The 12309-nt window shown below is 45.5% G+C and overlaps 1 protein-coding gene across 2 annotated transcripts in view; it reads right to left on the reverse strand.

Annotated features, from left to right (window-relative positions):
- Nucleotides 1-5549, reverse strand: part of REV1 (REV1 DNA directed polymerase) — a 45406-nt gene extending 39857 nt beyond the window's left edge. Inside the window, exons 1-2 of one of the 2 annotated variants that reach the window (XM_069970881.1) lie at nt 5469-5549; nt 212-278 (exon numbers count right to left, since the gene is read on the reverse strand). In XM_069970881.1, coding sequence (XP_069826982.1) covers nt 212-268 — 57 coding nt within the window. In that variant the 5' untranslated portion in view covers nt 269-278; nt 5469-5549. Of the gene's footprint in view, nt 1-211; nt 279-4063; nt 4308-5468 lie in introns of those variants that run through there. The other variant, XM_069970880.1, reaches the window with a different exon arrangement.
- Between the last annotated feature and the right edge of the window lie 6760 nt (nt 5550-12309).

Raw genomic sequence — 12309 nt, forward strand, 5'->3', positions numbered from 1 at the left:
ACATTTTTGCATATGTAAAAAAAGATCTGTTTCAATCTGTTCTTTTTATAATGTAAGTCAATGAGAAACGTATTCTGCATTGGTATTCATTCATACCATCCATCATTGTATCTGCTTATTCCCTTTTAAAGTGTTTAATGTTTAACAGTGTGAACCCGGCCTAGGGGATGCAAAATCCCAGTATATAAGAAAATAATCATGTATGACATACAAAGGCACCCCAGCCATCATTGCTTGCAGAACGATTCCTCCACCCTCCTCTACGCATTGTGCAGCTCCTGTCAAACAAACAGAAACAAAAGGCTTTCAACTTTATTGATATTCTGAGAAATAAAAGTCACCATGAAATACCTGGGGTAGAAATTAGATACCAGCTTGATGAGAGTATGCAGTTTATAGTAGGTATGTGCACTGTAAATGTCATAAAGAAAACCTGCATATATTTTGATATACACACACACAACCAATATATTCTATATATTAGGACTTTTTAAAGTGAATGTACCACCAATGGCCAATTGGTCAACTGGTTCCCATTATATCTGCCTGTATTGCGAAATGCTAATGAGGTCCATTATGCACTGGAGGCGTGCACCAGCAACTGTCTGCTCCAGCACGTGCAGCATCTCTCCATGCCCAGTGTCAGATTGGGTGGAATAGAGGCATTGGAAAAACCCTTTAGGGTGCGCTCACACATAGCGAGATACTTAGTAACATTACTGTCTATGGCCCTGCATTCTCACTGACGGCCAATCACTGGCTGTGGTGGGACAGCTCAGTGATTGGCTCTTCAAGCAAGAGTGCAACGAGGGACAGCGGTCAGGTAAGCTTTTGCTGTTTATTATTTTTACTGGCAGCTAATCAGTTAAATATGCCTATAGACTGTAAGGGCCTGTTCACACTACAGAATTAGCACCGAAATTCCGCTCGGAACCCCCGCCCACAGACTCAGTGCCGAATCCCGCCCTGCTATCTCTTTCAATGGGGTCCTTGTGAGCGGAGGTGTGCTAAGCCTCCCATTGAAAGAGATGGCAGGCGGAATTTGGCACAGTCTGTGGGCAAGGGTTCAGAGCGGATTTTCAGCGCCAATTCCGTAGTGTGAACAGGCCCTTATGTTACCAAGTATCGCAGTGGAAGTGTGAACACAGCCTTCATCTAAAGAGGACTCAGTTTTCAGTTCACTTGCAGCACCAAGAAAATAGGTATTACATTACACCACTAGAAATTCATGGGTGCTATCACTCAAAGGTTGCTGTGCAGAGGCAGCTGCACAAAGTGATAGTGACAGGCAGCTTCCCCATGCTGTGTGGCAGTGCTTGATCAGAGCAGGCCCTGCAGTTACAAACAGTATCCGTTCTGCATAGACTCTATACTGTCTATGCAGAGCAGCAGTTTTGAGCGAAGTTGCCGAAAGTTCAGGTTTGGCAATGATTGTCTGAACCTGAACGCTTAGCATTTGACTCCTGGTGTCTGTAGAAGTTGGATGCAACCCTAGAGAGTCCTGGAAAACATGGCTACAGCTTATGACTCACCGCAATGGCAAGATACAGACCCACTAACTATTTTCATGTCTGTAGTGGGTCTGTATCTTGCCACTGCAGTGAGCTGTTGCATTTTTCTGTGTTTTTGTGTGTTTGCAACTTCAGCCATAGCAATGTGCTGATGTCTAGTATAAAGGGTGTTCTAGGAGAGCTGACCAAATTTGTCTTTTTTTTTTTTTTTTTTTTTCCTGTGTTACAGCTTATGACTGTTACCATGTTTTCCAGGAATCCATAGAGCTACATCCAACTTCTCCAGCTACCGGGAGTCAAATGCTGAGAGTTCGAGACCGGTAGAGCGTTGCCGAACCAGAATTTTCTGCAAGTTCGCTTGCTGAGCAGCCATTTCCGGCACATCAGTGGATGTTGTTAAAACGCTGAAGGTGGCAGAGTCCTGACAGCATTTAAACAGCACTACATGAAAATACTGACCCCGGCCGACCCCTCTGTGCAGACCCATATATTTACCGCTTCCACGAAGTCCCGCCTCCAAGAACTCCCCGTCCGAAGCAGTGTGCACGCTCACCAAAGATGAGCCCAATGTCCATAGAGAATGACTGAGCCGCCATTCTCATCTCTGGTGAGCGCGCACACGGCTTCGGACAGGGACATCTCCTACATAAATAATATTACAGACCAAGTGCACCTTTTGATGAAGATAGTACTCCCTACCAGCAATAGGCACACCATGGCAGGCGCCTGTGTATAGAGAGCTCCTGATTATAGTTGAACAGACCAGTCAAATTGTTCAGGTTTGGCACCTTCTCCAAACCAGAATGCTCAGCGTTTGACTCCCCATGGCTGCAGAAGTTGGATGCTGCTCTAGGCTGCGTCCTTACCTTCCAGGACTCCCTCGATCATCCAACTTCAAACACAGAGCGTTCAGGTTTGAAGAACGTTGCCAAACCCAATTTGAAAGGTCTGCTCAACACTACTCCTGATTACACCCACCATACCAGGTCCCCCATTACACACACTACGACAGGCCCCCCAGTGTACAGAGGGCTCCTAATAATACAATGACATATACTGGAGGGCCTAAGGGGCTCCTGGTCACACACACCATGGCAGCCCCCAGTGTATAAGGAGCTCCTGATTAGTGTTGAGTTGATCTGTCAAAATGTTCGAGTTTGGCAACTGGAACACTCAGCATTTGGCTGAGCCCTAGGGATGCCAGGAAAACATTGGCACAACCTATGGTCATGTCCATGTTTTCCTGGCAGCCCTAGAGCAGCATCCAATTTCTGCAGCCACCGATAATTAAATGTCGAGCATTCCAGTTGCCAAACACACAAATGATCACACACCATGGCAGCCCCCAGTGTATAGAAGCTCCTGATCACACACCATGGCAGCTTCCGCTGTATAGAGGCTGCTGATCACACACCATGGCAGCCCCCAGTGTATAGAGGCTCCTGATCACACTATGGCAGCCCCCAGTGTATAAGGCGGCTCCTGATCACACACCATGGCAGCCCCCACTGTATAGAGGCTCCTGATCACACTATGGCAGCCCCCAGTGTATAAGGCGGCTCCTGATCACACACCATGGCAGCTCCCGGTGTATAGAGGCTCCTGATCACACACCATGGAAGCTCCCGGTGGAAAGAGGCTCCTGATCACACACCATGGCAGCCCCCAGTGTGTAGGGGGCTCCTGATCACACACCATGTATAAGGGGCTCCTGATCACACACCATGTATAAGGGGCTCCTGATCACACACCATGTATAAGGGGCTCCTGATCACACACCATGTATAAGGGGCTCCTGATCACACACCATGTATAAGGGGCTCCTGATCACACACCATGTATAAGGGGCTTCTGATCACACACCATGTATAAGGGGCTCCTGATCACACACCATGTATAAGGGGCTCCTGATCACACACCATGTATAAGGGGCTCCTGATCACACACCATGTATAAGGGGCTCCTGATCACACACCATGTATAAGGGCTCCTGATCACACACCATGTATAAGGGGCTTCTGATCACACACCATGTATAAGGGGCTCCTGATCACACACCATGTATAAGGGGCTCCTGATCACACACCATGTATAAGGGGCTCCTGATCACACACCATGTATAAGGGGCTCCTGATCACACACCATGTATAAGGGGCTCCTGATCACACACTATGTATAAGCGGCTCCTGATCACACACACTATGTATAAGCGGCTCCTGATCACACACCATGTATAAGGGCTCCTGATCACACACCATGTATAAGGGCTCCTGATCACACTATGTGTAAGCGGCTCCTGATCACACACCATGTATAAGGGCTCCTGCAGGGCCTGAGGCACAGCTGTGCGCCTGTCATTGTTATGATGCTGCCCTGCAGCAGGCAGAGGGGGCGGAGCTATGAGGGGGTGTACGCCCGCCAGGGGTGTCTCAGTCTTTCAATAACACAGGTCATCCCAGGCCACCCCTGCAGCGTGCGGGGAGCGGTACCGCAGACATGCCTGGTGTGTACAGCTGCAGTCATCCCATCTGTAGAGGAAGCACGGCGCTCACCTTTCTCCCCGGCTGAGACCAGCATTCCCAGGGTGACAGCCCTTCTCCTCAGGCGGGGTCAGCGGACGGCGCCTCAGTTCTGGGGACTGGGTGTCCTGTACCTGCGGCACCGCAGCTGTCACCGGCCGTTGTTCCCGGGAGGTGCGCTGCAGCGCTTCCTGTGTGTCTGCCCTCCCCCGTGCCGCCGCTGTCTCTCCCGCCTTCTGTCTGTGCCTCCTCCCCGGCCCCTGCTCCCCCTCTCCGCACGCTTCTCACTCAACTTTATTCACAAGGAACAAAACACACAGCGCCTTGCGGAGGCTGGAGGGGCCGCACCTGCGCACCACGCTACACACGCGGGTCATGGCCGTGCCGCTCTGTACTCTGCCCACAACGCCACTGTTTACTGTCATGTTGGAGAGTGTGTACTGTGACAGAGCTACAGCTGCGGCTTCTGTGTATGTGTAGTGAGAAGCGCTCCTACCCAGTGACAGCGTGCTGCTGCCCCTTCATGGACCCTGTAATATCCAGCGAGTAATAATATGGAGGCACACCACCTGCCTGACACTGTGTGACTCCCCTTTCTGGTCCCAGAACAGCTGGAGCCCCATATAACAAGGGGTCACCATACAAACCATACATAAGCCATATCCATAGGGACCAGTGTCATACTGCTGCATAAGGAGGGAGCACCCTGCCTACAGCCAGGGGGATGCCAGGTGTATGGGTGGTGGATGTGCTGCCACACACAAACCACTGATGGGTTGAGTGCTGAAGAATTGTACACATCACCGATCAGCAACCGCTCATTTATGGTGTATGTTCCTTTTTCTGTCTTGTCTAGCTAGTAGCCATTCACAGTAGGCTCGCTAACACTGAACTTTATTGTTTTTTTTTTTTCTTTTAAATTTAGTTTTCCTAAAAGTTAAAAGCACACCTACACCTCACTACACAATTAGAAGTAATGTAAAATCAAAAACCCACGTTTACTACATACATACAAATTTACAGGATGTGTGAATAGTGCCATAGAAATATATGGGTTGCAAAGGATTCAGTATTTACTGACATGTGAATGAGGTCAGAGGGTGGGTTCACACTACGGAACCTGAGCAGAGAATTTCCACCGGATTCCGTACGAGCTATGGAATCTGTCGGAAATACTCTGCTCGGGGTTCCGTAGTGTGAACCCAGCCTTAGAAAAGAAAATAATGCATTCTTCATTTTCTTCCTCTCCTCATGATCCAGTGATGAATACTCAAGAAGGCATCCCTGGAGAACTTGTTAGGCAATTTCCCCCCATACAACCGACCAGGGCCAGATTAAGGTTGGTTAAGGCCCCGGGCGATAATCCCCCCCCCCCCCCCCCAAAAAAAAAAAAAACGAAAAACAGACTATACCGCGATCTATACAGATGTCTGCTTACAGTAGGTGACTCCTTACTCCTGGCTGTATGGGTCAGCATCCTCCTCTGTTATGCACGTGGTCACTAGAGGCTGCAGTGCAGGGGAAGATGCCAGGTCCTAGAGACAGGAGCGGGGGGAAGGGACTAAGTGTCAGAGTGTATTCCCACATTGTGTTTGTGTTAATAGCGCAATGTGAAAACACAGCACTTTCTGTGCGCTGTTGCCCACTGTGTTAGGGCCCTATTACATGGCCTGATATCCTGGGAAAGCAACACCATTCCGCTAGTGTTTAGGCTGGTTAGGAGCCCTTAAGTAGTGGAGGCCCCCTGTGCCCTCCCTTTAATCCGGCCCTGCAACTGACCATGTCTGGACCTGATCTGGCCCAATCAATAATGTAAACAAGTTTACTGAGCCTATTACACAGTTCAATAATCATTTAGCAAGGGCTGCACGGACATCGCTAGCCCTCACCCTAAATTGTATACAGTTCTTCTGCCCTCTGCTCACTTCCTGAAGTCGGCGCTGTAGCTTCAGAGCAGGGTCTCTGGACAGACAAGCCACTCAGCCAATCACTGGCCGGGACCACTGCAACTTGTGATTGGCTGAGCAGCCTGTCAGTTCAGAGACCCACTCTAAAGCTAAACCGGTGACTTCGGGAAGCAAGCAGAGGGCAGAAGAACCCCAGGAGTGTGGAGAGGTAATGTATACAGTTTTGTTTTTTTACACATAGAGATGCATGGTCAGTGGCCGGCGATTTTAATTGAAGACCAAAAGACACAATCAGATGATTATTGTCATCGGCTGATCAATGTCTCCTATTACACGGAGTGATAATCTGCCTTATTTAGCCTATTATTGCGCCATGTCATAAGACCCTAATGGTGCGTTTACACAGGCAGATTTATCTGACAGATTTTTTAAGCCAAAGCCAGGAACAGACCATAAACAGGGAACGGGTCATAAAGGAAAGACTGAGATTTCTGCTCTTTTCAAATCTATTCCTGGCTTTGTCTTCCAAAATCTGTCAGATAAATCTGCCTGTGTAAACGCACCATAAGCCACAGATTCCTGACTTTGTGAGATTGTGTAACTACCTGATGCCACTGTGTCCTCAGTAACATAGGGCAGCTATTGAACATCGCAGGTGCGTACTCACAACATGCACCCCCACCCCACCGTTTCGGAAGGTATACTTCCAAGACAGCCAGGGGGAAGCAGCACAGGTAGGAAGAATAAGGCTGCATTGGCACGTTCTGTGTTCTGTGAGACTCTGTTACAGGCATTCCACGTCCAGAACGTGTGAATGCAGCCTAAATAAAAAATAAAGCTGTTTGTTATTGTGTAACATGGCACACACATATATGTTTTTTCCATGAGATATAAAGTAAAAATAAGCCTAACCAGGACTCAGGATAATATTAATATACATTGCCCGGTGTGCTTTGCTGCAGTGCTTGTCATAATGACCTTTACATGTTATAGCACACGGCTAGGCTGTATGGCGTACCTTGCTTCCCTCTGCCTCCTCACAGACCAGGGGAACATGGCTGCAAAATTAGAGCTGTTTATGCCGCACCTAATAATGAGTCTTAGGATTCTGGTTGCCATGGAAATGTTAATATTAGTGGTGTAAGGTCTGTGCTGTAGATGGAATATGACAAAGCACCAATCCTGAGGGCCGCACTGACGGGGATTGCCAGTGCAATACACAGATCCATGTCTCCTTCTGGTTTTATGATATTGGTCATAATATGTTGTGATCTATACTACTTCCCAGTCACATAACTGAAGTACATTGGCCCAGATTGCTCAACATGTGTAAACCAGAACCTGGTGTAATTTTCCTATGGCAACCAATCACAGCTCAGCATTCATATCTTAACAAGCTCTGGTAATATGAAAGCTGAGCTGTAATTGGTTGCTGTGGACAAATTGCACCAGTTTTTGTTTCACACAGATAAATCAGAGATAATTCTAGGCCTATGTTTTATATCTGTAGTATCGGTTGTATGACGACAACTGATATATGGGAGAAAAAGTCCACATGACCAGGATATAATACTGTACGTGTGTACAGCCACTACAATAGATTTAACACAAAAAGTGCATAATAACAGAATTTTGCTATTTTTTTCTGCATGATAATTTGTTGTAAGTGAACACATATTTTCAGTGGTAGATTTGAATCAGGGCTGTGGAGTCAGTAAGCCACAACTCCGACTCCTGAATTTTATCAGGGAACGACTCCAGCTCCTTCATAAATGGCCAGTCAGACACCAGGGGAGTTATTTGTCACGCTAGTGTAAAGTAGATCTGGCTCAGCAGCTTCTCCCTAATGTCCTACATGATTCTGGAGCGACTTCTGAGAAAATAAGGTTAAGATATAAAGCAGATTCTCCTGTGTGTGCAGTGGATGCAGCCAGTCTCCAGCCTCCATGTCCTGAACAACTCGGAACTAGACTAGATGAGACAGTATTCTTTCCTGCTGAAAATCTTCTATGTTTCTGACTGAATATTCACAGTACCCAAAGAAACACTGCAAACAATGCCAGATACCTGTAATATAGAGGTCAGCCATAGTGATATAGAGGTCAGCCATAGGCCCAGATTTATTAGCTCTTTTTTCACATCCACACACCTGAATTATCGCAGCCCCATAGGAACTACCCACTCAGCTAGTCAGTGACTACAGCTGTGCCCCGCCTCACTCACTCACTGATTGGCTGAGCAGGCATTTCTTAGTGGGACCGTGGGCTTTAATGTCTGCCTATCTCTCTAACACACACAGCCTGCTACAGCCATAGCGCACACACAGCCTGCTGCAGTCATAGCACACACAGGCATCCATAGCACACAAACAGCCTGCTGCAGCCATAGCAAACACACACACACACAGCCTGCTGCAGCCATAGCACACACACACACACACACACAGCCTGCTGCAGTCCTAACACACACACAGCCATAGCGCACACACACAAACTCAGCCTGCTGCAGCCGTAGCACAAACATATCCTGCTGCAGCCATAGCACACACACACACACAGCCTGCTGCAGCCATAGCGCACACCACACACACACACAGCCTGCTGCAGCCATAGATATATTCACTAGGGCTACATTATAAGTATTGTATTGCCCTCCAAAAGTTATACAAATCACCAATATACACTTATTATGGGAAATGCTTATAAAGTGCTTTTTTCCCTGCACTTACTACTGCATCAAGGCTTCACTTCCTGGATAACATGGTGATGTCATGACCAGGGGCGTAACTACCACTGTAGCAGCCATAGTGAAGTAAGGCAATAGGGTAATGATCTAGTGGACTGTTCTGTTATGAGGCTGACTTGGATTCCACTATTTAAAAGAACCAGCTAGAAAAGTCCATGAGTTATTGGCCGTGATGTCATAAAGCTGAATGATTTCTGCCAATCATAAGACAGCAACACCCAAAACCATCAAAAGAAACCACCTATGGGGTAACAATCATGCTGACTATGAGGTCACCCAGCACTGAATGTAAATAGTGGCAGAACATATAATGAAGAGGAGAGCAGGAGCCCGGAGGAGCAGAAGATCCAGAACCAGTTCCCAGATGGCCATGTACATTGCTTTCTGAGGTAAGGGAATTACGTAAAATGCTTCATTGCCATTGCTCCAGTGTTATATAGTATGTAACTGTGGAAACAATGTTCCTGACTGGGTTGGAGCCTGGCATTTTAACAGTCACTGCATTATTACCAATACTTGCAGATGTAGAGCTAGAGGAATTATTATGAAATGTCACCATAACCCAGGGAGGCATTGTACTAAGCCAAGCCCCACTGGTACTGTCTGCACTGTACTGAGCTAAGTTAAAAAGCAGTCAAACAGCAAGATGTGAAAAAAAACACATAAGAATCATTTATAGCTACTGACTACAGAAATCCGCCAGTTTTGCTTCGTGTGAACGGAGCCTTATAGAGCATTTGCAGGCTCACAACTGGATGGCTACACTATAGTAAAACATCCAAATATGATAAAATGCAAAACAAAGACAACTGTGATAATAGAATTTCTTTATTTTTATTTTCACATTAAAAAAAAGTCACAGATGAACATAAATGTTTCTGTTTTTAATATAAAAGTGCTCTTTAATATGATAATTAAGGCCCATTCTGTTTTGATACAGTTCTAAAAAGTGTGCTACATAGTTTTACTATTACAGAATACAGAGATCAAAGCATTAGGAATTCACTGTTAATCTTTTCATCAGCATTTTAGAGTATCATGTTTAATACTATACATGGGGTATGTCCAGTAATCAAAACTATGGGGCACATTTACTGGATTCTGACTTAATGTGGACATGCTTTGCAGTAGGTCTATCGTGTGTTGTAGACACAAGTACTGCTACGTTCCCATTTGAGAATATGTTCCCTTTCATTTAATTCATTAATATTAACCAAAACCAGGACTAGGTTTAAAACACCAGAAAGAGGTGTAAATCCTCCCATTATACAGATATTCTCTGTGACAGTTATACTTATACTGTGTTTCCCCAAAAATAAGATGCCCTCCTAAAATAAGACACCCCTAATAAACTAGTCTAGAGTAACGTAAGGCATCCCCCCGAAAATAAGGCACCCCCTGCCCTAAACTAGGGCGCCCCCCTGAAAGTAAGGCCGCCTGCTGCCATCCAGGACTCACCTAATCCCCTCGAGAAGCTTCACTGCAGGCAGCCTTTTCAATGGCCCCCAACGTCCACTGCACAACACAGTACAGTGTTGCCCGTCATGCCATCATGTCCCACTGCACACCACCGCCCGTCTCGCCAGGACGTCCTGCTGCACGCTGCCACCCGCAAGAATGTGAGTACTCGGGGGGATGTCTTATTTCTCTCCCCGACTAGGGGGAGAGAAATAAGATATACAGCGAAAATTAGACATAGGGGGAGATTTAGCAAACTGTTGTAAAGCAGAATTGTCTTGCCCCTAGCAACCAATCAGATTCCACCTTTCATTTTTCAAAGACTCTGAGGACTCTGTAAAGACAATTCTACTTTACACCAATTTGATAAATCTCCCCCATAGTGCCTGTTTTGGAGTAAAAATTGATATAAGGTGCTGTCTTATTTTCGGGGAAACACAGTAGTTTGGTAAAACATACTGACCAATGTGAGAAGAAAATGTGCTTGTATATGGCTCAAAAAAACAGTGTGAATATGGTCAGAGTTAGTTCTAATCAGATGGTCTAATGAAATTCAAGCAGATGGCAAATATAAATCTCATCTGCTCGAACTCTGTGAAAATACAGATTTTATTTTTATTACTAAAGTGTGGAAAAAGTTCTAGTTAGACACCTTTAGTGCTTCACTTGAATAAATGGGTGTAAAAAGTGGGCACTGACATGTTGGTGCAAAATGCTTGCATAAAATAAGCCAACTAATAGGTGGAATAGAGTTAAACAACAGTATTTAAAGGTGCGCCAAATCTCTTAGATTGGTCTTTGCCCCCTTTTAGGGCTCACCATATATACAGTATCTGTGACACACATTCTTTGTCCAGTTTTATTACCTGAATTCCCGGCATCATGTATCATTATGTTTCTGGGAGCTCAGAAACTGTTTAAATCTCTTGTACTTGCTTTAGTGAACTTTTTGCAAGCATGATTGCAACTGTAAGTCTGTTGTCACACATGGCATTTATATTGAGTAAATGTGTTTTTGCAGCAAATTGCGCATTTGCTGTAATATAGCACCATTTTTGCCTTACTGCAATTGCACAATTTACCTGCAAATAGTGTAAAAATAATGGCAAAGACACATTAACGCAAAATAAATGCCATGTGTGTGAACACCCTTTTACATGGGCCAAAGGGAGGCAGGGGAAAAAGCACTATTACACTAATCATAGCTCAAAAAAACCTTCACAAAAATTGTGCGGCCAGCGATTACTGTGATGCTGATATAACTTAGTAAAGCGACTCTATACCCACAATCGCAGGTGATGCAGTTATTGTCCTAAAAAACAAGTTTTAAACTTGCAGCCCTGTGTGAAATTGCCGTGGTCTAGAATGTCTGTGCCCTAGGCCTGCTCTGCCTCTCCATCACTCCTCCCTACCCTCTTCACCATTAGGAATGCTCCAGGCTGAATTTCTCCTAATCATCATCTGTCTGAACACTGCATCCGTGCAGTGTTCACACAAGTGATGATTAGGAGAAATCCTTGGATTAAAAGCAGCTATCCAAAGATACAAGTGGGTTTTTTTTTTTTGGGGGGGGCAGATTGTGGGTACAGAGTCGCTTTAAATTAATCACTCTTGTCTGCATATCCCTTGTTTACACAGGGTGATGTGTGGCCAATTGTGACACTTTAAATGGTTGTGCAAAATCAGATGATGAACAACTGGTTGTTCGTTCCCTGACCTTTTCACACAGGCCAATCATCATGAATGAGCATTCCATGGAACACAATTGTTGAGGGCAGGATCAGACTACACAAAGTTGGTTTGTAGTCTGTAACCATGCAAATACATATATCTGCAGTGGAGCTAAAGGGGAGATTTATCAAACATGGTGTAAAGTGAAACTGGCTCAGTTGCCCCTAGCAACCAATTAGATTCCACCTTTCATTTTCCTAACAGTCTGTGAGGAATGAAAGGTGGAATCTGATTGGTTGCTAGGGGCAACTGAGCCAGTTAACTTTACACCATGTTTGATAAATCTCCCCCAAAATCTGGGGTGCTTTTAATCAATGCTATAAAAAATACATTTTTGTTAATTTGAAACAAAAAGAACCCTTGTTTTTTGGATAAAGAAAAATCAGGCAACTTTCTAATATACTTTTGTAATTCCAATTCTCACCATTTTCAGGGTAC

Source organism: Dendropsophus ebraccatus, chromosome 5 (genome assembly GCF_027789765.1).
Source record: "Dendropsophus ebraccatus isolate aDenEbr1 chromosome 5, aDenEbr1.pat, whole genome shotgun sequence".
Lineage (NCBI taxonomy): Eukaryota > Metazoa > Chordata > Amphibia > Anura > Hylidae > Dendropsophus > Dendropsophus ebraccatus.